Raw genomic sequence first — 8,737 nt, 5'->3', positions numbered from 1 at the left:
CCTGGGATTGGTGAGACGTGTCCCGGGACAGAGGACACACCCAGGGGGGAGGTGAGGAGCTGCTCTAGGAAGCAGGGAAGGGCTAGATGTTGACTGTCATACGCTGAGAGTTTGTAGACATTTGTTACACTGCAACACACCATTGTTCGTTGACATAGCCTCTCCCTAGCCGTGTGACGTGGGCAGGGCCGGCTTCCTGCACAGAGACACCCCCCCCCCCCGACCCCAGGAGGATGGCAGGACTTGGTGGAGCTCATGGAATGCCTGGGGTGAGCCCAAGGAAGGCTCAGAGAACATCTCCTACCTCAGCGTCCTGTCCTGCACTCACTGCAGGTAGGGCATGTCTAGGAGGAATATTCTACCCTTTAGGGGCTGAGAGAAACCACAGGCTTGGTAGAAAAGACACAGGTGGGGTGGGGGTGGGGTGGGGAACCAGCCTCCAAGCCCCGGGGCTGTCGGTGGGAGCTTGAACCAGCCAGGCCTCTCAGGAGGGCCGCTCAGTAGCACACGTCCAGAATTGCACTTGTAGGCACACTATGCCCGCCTGCCCGCATACCCACATACCCTCCCCCACCACACACACACAACAAGAAAGCCCAGTGGCATGTGTACACAAGGAAACCTTGTCATATGATCGGCCCATTAGTGTTTAAATAGCTACAAATTAGAAATGACTCATATGTTCGTGGTGCGCAGATAAGTGAACTGAGGGGTGCTGGGACCATGGAACCCCGTCTGGGGCTTTACTGCTAACGCAGGAGGCCTGTCTGTGCTAATGGGCTGGGCCTTGAAGAGAAATTACTGAGCCTCTGAAATGAAGCCTAACTTTCACGTTGACGACCAGAGAAAACGGAACCAAGTACATTTAGCATCGTGGGCAGCGCGGTTGGCTCTAGGGAAATGGCTGGGGGAAGGGTTGGGGACGATGGCCAAGGAACTCTGGGTTTCTCTATCCTGTTGCAGTTTTGAAGAGGCTGTATCTCTATGTCACTTAATCCTTGAAAATTAATTCACCTTAGCAATGGTAAACAAGAGACAGGACACCAGAGGCAAGAGGTGCTGGGTTGGAACCCTGGCTGTGTACGTCACTTGGGTTTTTTTTATTTTTTTAATGTTTTTTTTTTTTTTTTTTTTTTTTTTACAGAGACAGAGAGAGAGTCAGAGAGAGGGACAGATAGGGACAGACAGACAGGAACGGAGAGGGATGAGAAGCATCAATCATTAGTGTTTTCGCTGCGACACCTTAGTTGTTCATTGATTGCTTTCTCATATGTGCCTTGACCGTGGGCGTTCAGCAGACCGAGTAACCCCTTGCTCGAGCCAGCGACCTTGGGTCCAAGCTGGTGAGTTTTGCTCAAACCAGATGAGCCCGCGCTCAAGCTGGTGACCTCGGGGTCTCAAACCTGGGTCCTCTGCATCCCAGTCCGATGCTCTAATCACTGTGCCACCGCCTGGTCAGGTGTCACTTGGGTTTTTAACTGTGGGCACTTTGTGCCCCTGTTCAGGCTCCTGCTGCTGTGGGAGGGGGTACCCAGAGGAGGAGACTGCACTCACTCTGCCCCTGCACCCTGAGGAGGGGCGGCCATAACGTCCGGGTGCAGGAAGGGGCCCCTAAACGTCACTCTCAGTTGAAAGTGAGGGATGGGTTTGTCTCAGAGTCACACAGTCCAGACTCACATCCCTCTGGGGCCCTGTTTCCTTGGGACTCCTGCCAGACCCACCGGGCACATGAGAGCCTGGGCAGTGCCCCAGGGAGTGACGGACATGGTTCAGCCAGGCCCGTGCTCTGGCTCACACGGTGGCATCTCGGGACGTGAGAGCATGCTGTACTGTACTGGGTGACCCTGAGCGGGTCGACCGGGGCTGTGACGCCAACATCTGCAACGACCTCGAAAACAGGGAATGATGAGCCCCCCGGGGCTGCTGGTGGCGGCAGGCCCCCCCCCCCCCCCGGCCACTCTGCCGCTCCTCGTGACTGCTGGGAGTTCCTGAATCTTCTGAAATGATCGGAATCCTGGTGGGATTTGGGAATTCTGGCGGGAGGTGTGTATGCTCGCTGTCATTTCCTGCTTGAACGACTTGGGTACAGCTCCCTCAGAAAGACAACAAAGATGACAAACCTTCCCCCAAATCTAGCCCCCGGGACCAGATGGTGCTGGCTAAGCAAACACGAGCTGCTGCGGCCACTTAGCTGAGACGGGACTCCAGACGGATACCCTGGGTCCGGGCTCCCGAGCACCCTGCCCGCCACCACTCTTCTGCCCCGGGTTTAAACACAGCCCCCCCCCCCCCCCCCCCCCCCCCCCGTGCGCACCGGGAGTGTCTCCCTTTGGGAGCTCATGGCTGCTGCGGCCACATCCTCCCCCACTCCACACCTTGCTCCCGACCTCGGTGACTCAGTCCCGGCCCCCCGTGGCCCAGTTCTCCCAATTCCTGGGTAATGTTTAGGCCAGGGGTCCCCAAACTACGGCCCGTGGGCCACATGTGGCCCCTGAGGCCATTTATCCAGCCCCTGCAGCACTTCCGGAAGGGGCATCTCTTTCATTGGTGGTCAATGAAAGAAGCACATTGACCATCTCATTAGCCAAAAGCAGGCCCATAGTTCCCATTGAAATACTGGTCAGTTTCTTGATTTAAATTTACTTGTTTTTTATTTTAAATATTGTATTTGTTCCCGTTTTGTTTTTTTACTTTAAAATAAGATATGTGCAGTGTGCATAGGGATTTGTTCATAGCTTTTTTTATAGTCCGGCCCTCCAACGGTCTGAGGGACAGTGAACTGGCCCCCTGTGTAAAAAGTTTGGGGACCCCTGGTTTAGGCAGAAGCCGGCTCCCTGGAGGGCAGTGAGGGGCAGCTTCCTTGGGTTCCCGGCACCGAGACGGAGTCTGCAGCAGAGCCTGGAGTTGGTCCTCAGGAGATGCTGCCTCGACCCTCCCCTGCGGTGGGGCCGCTCACGCTCACCCTGCCGCTGCCCCTGCCCCGTGCTCCCTGGATCCACTTTCCAGACTGGCGTCTGAACGATCTTCACCCCCCGGAACCCGTGGTGGAGCTGGAGGCCTCTCCGAGCTTGCCCGTCGTTCCTCACGGGCTGGGCCTGCTTGCCTGACGCAGCTCCCGGCGGCCCCGCCACCGCCCTGTCCCCATTGGTCTGCTCAGCAATCACGCTTCTGCTTTTCTCTCATTGCCCGCTGGGACTCCCGCCAGGCCCACTGGGCACATGAGAGCCTGGTGCAAGCTAAACCTGTCGGAACAGGATTCTGAGAATTGTGGTTCTGTTTGCCGAAAAAGTGCTCCAGATTCACCGCACCCGGGGTTCAAGTCTGGGGCCGGACAGAGCTGCTTCCCGTCGCCTGTTGACTCGGTGGGTCTGCCGCCCCCTCTCTCCCAGTCTCCCCCCTGCCTCGCTCTCTTTTCTCCTGCAATGCACGAGCACTGGGGCGGCTCAGTCCCTGTAGACTCGGTGGGTCTACCGCCCCCTCTCTCCCAGTCTCCCCACCTGCCTCGCTCTCTTCTCCCCTGCAATGCACAAGTACTGGGGGGCTCAGTCCCTGTTCACTCGGTGGGTCTGCCGCCCCCTCTCTCTCCCAGTCTCCCCCCTGCCTCGCTCTCTTTTCCCCTGCAATGCACGAGCACTGGGGCGGCTCAGTCCCTGTAGACTCGGTGGGTCTGCCGCCCTCTCTCTCCCAGTCTCCCCCCTGCCTCGCTCTCTTCTCCCCTGCAATGCACGAGCACTGGGGCGGCTCAGTCCCTGTAGACTCGGTGGGTCTGCCGCCCCCTCTCTCCCAGTCTCCCCACCTGCCTCGCTCTCTTCTCCCCTGCAATGCACGAGCACTGGGGCGGCTCAGTCCCTGTAGACTCGGTCGGTCTGCCGCCCCCTCTCTCCCAGTCTCCCCCCTGCCTCGCTCTCTTTTCCCCTGCAATGCACGAGCACTGGGGCGGCTCAGTCCCTGTAGACTCGGTGGGTCTGCCGCCCCCTCTCTCCCAGTCTCCCCCCTGCCTCGCTCTCTTCTCCCCTGCAATGCACGAGCACTGGGGCGGCTCAGTCCCTGTTCACTCGGTGGGTCTGCCGCCCCCTCTCTCCCAGTCTCCCCCCTGCCTCGCTCTCTTCTCCCCTGCAATGCACGAGCACTGGGGCGGCTCAGTCCCTGTAGACTCGGTGGGTCTGCCGCCCCCTCTCTCCCAGTCTCCCCCCTGCCTCGCTCTCTTCTCCCCTGCAATGCACGAGCACTGGGGCGGCTCAGTCCCTGTAGACTCGGTCGGTCTGCCGCCCTCTCTCTCCCAGTCTCCCCACCTGCCTCGCTCTCTTCTCCCCTGCAATGCACGAGCACTGGGGGGCTCAGTCCCTGTAGACTCGGTGGGTCTGCGCCCCCTCTCTCCCAGTCTCCCCCCTGCCTCGCTCTCTTCTCCCCTGCAATGCACGAGCACTGGGGAGGCTCAGTCCCTGTAGACTCGGTGGGTCTGCCGCCCCCTCTCCCAGTCTCCCCCCTGCCTCGCTCTCTTCTCCCCTGAAATGCACATGCACTGGGGAGGCTCAGTCCCTGTAGACTCTGCCGGCGGGGCACTGTCTCCTCTCCACCTCCTGCTGGCGTTCATCGCTGGGGTCTTTATGCGTCTAGCTCAAGACCACCTTCAGCTGCCCCTCCCCACGTCCCGGGGGACCCTGCTTGCTGCCGACACTGTGGTTTTCAGACGTGACCTTGACCTGGTTTGCCCCTCCTGCGTTGTCCAGCCCTACCACTGCCACCTTCAGGGTTAGTCCCTGCACAGAATCCGTGAATTTCCTTCCCTGGACCCGATTTCTTCCCTGCACTTCACCCACCTGCTCTTGACCGTGGACTTCTCCGATGGACAGGTTTTTCCATTGGAGCGATGTCTTTCTCCCCCACTTAACAGAGGCATCTGAAGCTGACGACGTAAGAGATACTCCCTTTCCCAGACCCGTACTGAGCGCCCACTGCGTACCAGGCGCCAGGTGAGCAGCACAGAGGCCTCAGCCTTCTGACCGGCCCGGCCTGGCCCTCACTTCCGATGTGGCGTTTTTAGATGAAACCTAGTTCCCTGAGAACACCTGTGCTTTTTAGGGCAGTTTCCGAGATGGCCGTTACCCCAGAACTTCATCATCCTTCTTTTTCTGAATCGCAGCGCACCGCGCGAGGAAGCCTGGAAGTGTCTCCACATCAGGGAGTGAAACAATACGGCGGCAACAGCGTCAGTTCTAGCAGCTTTATTGGAACATTGATAGTAATGCAGGTGTGGGTCTCGGGGCCACCACGGGCGTTCCCCCTCCAGGCAGCCTGCGCCCCACTCCTGCAGCCAGCGGAGGCACCAGGGGCTCTGGAAGGGTGGGGGCAGCACAGAGACAGGCCTGCAGGAGGCCCCCCCGGGGCCGCAGGTGGCACCTGGGCTCGTTGGCCTCAGCCCCGGCCAGCTGAGGCTACAATCAGCCAGACTGGTCTTATGCCTCTAACTACTTGGCCAGGACTTAGAGACCCACCTGCTGTGGATTCTCGGGAAAACTCCCAAGGAGGGGATTCTGGGGCTTCCAGAAGGAATCCTCCTACTCTGTGCCAAACGGTCTGCTCGGGGCTAGACATACAGTGGTCAACAGACACAGGCCGGACCCACGACCTCCAGAGTGGACGGGGCCAGGAAATCACAGACAGTGATACATTACAGCCATGCCAGCAGCTTCCGAGGGCATCCGTGGGGCAAGGCACCAGGCCTGGCCCCGTCGGGAGGGTCCGGGAAGACTTCCTCAGGAAGTGCTCCTTCAGCGGAGGTCCGGCGGCCGCCAGGGCGGGAAGAGCACGTCCGGCGGTGGAAACGGCTCCACACGTGGCCCAGCAGGCGGAGGAAGCAGTGGGCACGTGCGGTAGACGGTTCCCCCATGTGCGGTAGGCGGTTCCCCCGCGTGTGGCAGACGGTTTCCCCCGTGTGTGGCATGGCCGGGCTCGCAGTTGCACTGTGGCCGGGGGTGGGTGGGGTGGGGGTGGGGGCTGGAGGGAGGCGCGTGGGGAATGCCGAGGGCTGTCCGGAAGCCGGTTCAGCGGTCCTGACGCAGGGGTGGACGTGGGAGGGAGCAGTGGCAGGACAGTGGAGGGAATGCCCACTGGCCCCCGGCCTCTGAAGCCGTGAAGGGAAAGCCTGGGACTGGAGCAGGTTGCCGGGAGAAGATCAGGGGCAGCTGGGGACGTGCTGGTGGGGAGGCATCCTTAGAGCCAGGTGGGGTCTCGTGCAGGCACAGAGGGGGCGAGCTCAGTGGGTCTGGGTTCTGGGTACGGATCTGTGAATGCCCTGCTCAGAGATGAGACCCCGGGTAACTCCATCCAGTTTTGAGGGTGTCTATGAGGCCGCAGAGGAGAGAGGAGGCTCAGGGAGCAGCCACGTTGAGGGCCGAGAGGACAGGGAGCTGCTGAGGGTCTGAAAGGCATGGGTGGGCAGGGAGGGGACACCAGGAGGGGACCTTGAAATGACGGGAAGAGTGGGCTCAGGGAGGGGCAGTGGTTAGGGAAGAGAGTCCATGGATACCTGTCTGGGGCTGGCCCCCCACCCCCTGGGGTCTCTGTAACACCCTGTAAACAGGACAGAGGAGGTGTGATGCTCAGAGGGGTCCCCTGACTCGCTCAGGGTCATGCCTCCCAGTGGAGGTGCTGCGGGGTCAGCTCCCCGACTCCTGCCTGTCCCCCCAGCTCCACCCGACACCCCGCATACTTCCCCCACAACCCCGCTCTGCCACAGTGTGAGGGACCCCCGGCTCAGTCAAGGAAGCATCTTGTCCTCTCTCACGAGAGGCGGCGTAGTGAGTCAGGAGCACGGGCTCCACCCTGGCTTTCTGCCCATCCTCCTGTTTGTTTGCTCATTCGTTCATTCCTTCAAAAACTATTTTCTGAGCACCTCCTGTGAGGTAGCCACTCGTTCTGGCCGAGTGGCCTTGGGCAGGCCCCATGCTTCTCTGGGCCTCAGTTTCCACCTCTGTAAAGTGGGGACGGTGGTCCTTGTAGGTGATAAGGGTTACGAGAGCTCATGCAAGCGAAGTGCCTCGCACACAGTAGGTGTTCATTAAAGGCTCACGTCTGCCTTTCCCGTTCCTGCTCTTTATCCTGCGGAACCACAGAGAGCTGTGGCGAATGCTTGACGGCCACACCCGCTGCTCTGCCCCGAGGACACGGGCACCCGCATGCACACACCCCGAATGTCCCTCCGTTCTGCTCAGGACTCTGGGCCAGCACCAACATGAGCTTGGGACCCAGAGGTGTCCTGAACTCCTCCCTGAGAAGGCTGAGCAGAGACAGGCTGCTCAGTCCGGGCCCAAGCACTCTGGCACCCCACCGTGTGCTCCCAGAGTCCCCAGGCTCAGGTGAGGGGCCCCCTTGGTGGCTTTGGGGGGCTGTCAGGCCTCTAGGGGCTCCAAGAATCCCATCTTGGCGACTGGGAACGGCATCTTCAGTGTCCGGGGCCGGCTGGGTCTAGACAGCCTGGGAGGGCAGTGTCCTCGCCGCTTCCTCGGGCTGCATGCTCAGTGGCCGCCCCCCCGAGGGGCCTCCCGGGCGTCTCTGGAGGAACCGAAGTCCCCACAGCCTCTTGCAGCAGCTCAGAAGGTTGCTGGAGCACAGGGCGCAGAAGAGCTGGGGCTTCCTGAGGAGACACAAGCACAGGTTAGGGCGGAGAAGACCCCCCCGGGGCGGGGCCGGCGGGGCGGGGCCAGCGGGGCAGGGCCGAGCCTATGGCTTTGCTTCTTCGAAGCCAGGCCTCAGGAAGGGGGGGCTGGCCTCCCCTGCACCACGGGAGCTCCTTCCCTCAGACCGCAGGGGGAGCGTTCTGGAGACCTGTTTTCAAGTCCCAAGGCTGCTTCTCACTGCTGGCTGTGCCTTGGGTCATGTGACCTTCCCCTCTCTGAACCTCCTATGGTGGCATACAAGGTGAACTACCTTTATATATAACTGCGATATCTATATCTTTATATATATATATATATCCTTTATGTAACTACCTTTCCAGTTCTTGAGAGGACCAAGTGTTCTTCAGTCTGACTCATAGTAGGAGCCCGATTAACGTTTGCTATTTCTGAACCGTAATGGAACGATTCCTGGGCCCAGACAGCATGCCTCGCACGCATGAGCTGGGGGAAGGCTGGGAGAAGATGCAGAGCTTTATTCAGCCTTGCAGCTAAATCAGCTGTGCACGACCCTGTCTCTCCATTAGAACGTGGGCTCCCCAAAGGCGAGGCACGTGCCTTTCAGCCCCCCTGCCACGTGGCTGCCACTTAGTAGGTCCTCAGTTCATGTCAATCCGATCGAAGGAAGAGGCCACGGAAGGTGCGTAAGCCAGACGCTAGGTAGGTCGCCCCAAGCGTTTGGCATAGATTTTTAGAAAGCAGGGGGCTCCCCTCACTCCTGGGCATACTAAGCTCCTTCGCCCTGTCACCTGCTGCGATGTGGGCGGCAGACGAGCTTTCCTTTCAGCCGCGTTCACTGAGACGCCTTCCCCGTTTGTCCTCACGGGGTCGGAGGGCAAGGCCCAGTAAGAGTGCCTGCCTTTCTGCGCTGACACCCGCGTCTCCCTTTACAGCAGAGAGCCAGGCGCAGGCGGAGGGCTTCGCTGTGGCCGTCGGGTCTGGCCAGACAGAGAGGACATCGTTTTCTGTTACTATATCGCCATATCTTGTGTTGACGAGCACTTCTGTTTTCCAGAAAGTGAGATTGCATTTCCATTTACGGTGACAATATAAAGTTTCCT

The 8,737-nt window shown here is 59.9% G+C and overlaps 1 protein-coding gene across 2 annotated transcripts in view; it reads right to left on the bottom strand.

The window, feature by feature from the left end:
- Positions 1-5,219: 5,219 nt before the first annotated feature.
- HRH2 (histamine receptor H2) overlaps positions 5,220-8,737 on the bottom strand; it is a 40,253-nt gene continuing 36,735 nt past the window's right edge. The window contains exon 3 of one of the 2 annotated variants that reach the window (XM_066273327.1): positions 5,220-7,636. In XM_066273327.1, the coding sequence (XP_066129424.1) occupies positions 7,468-7,636 (169 nt within the window). In that variant the 3' untranslated portion in view covers positions 5,220-7,467. The remainder of the gene's footprint in view (positions 7,637-8,737) is intronic. The other variant, XR_010731082.1, reaches the window with a different exon arrangement.

Source organism: Saccopteryx bilineata, chromosome 4, assembly GCF_036850765.1.
Source record: "Saccopteryx bilineata isolate mSacBil1 chromosome 4, mSacBil1_pri_phased_curated, whole genome shotgun sequence".
Classification (NCBI taxonomy): Eukaryota; Metazoa; Chordata; class Mammalia; order Chiroptera; family Emballonuridae; genus Saccopteryx; species Saccopteryx bilineata.
This window is presented reverse-complemented; position numbering and strand designations above follow the sequence as displayed.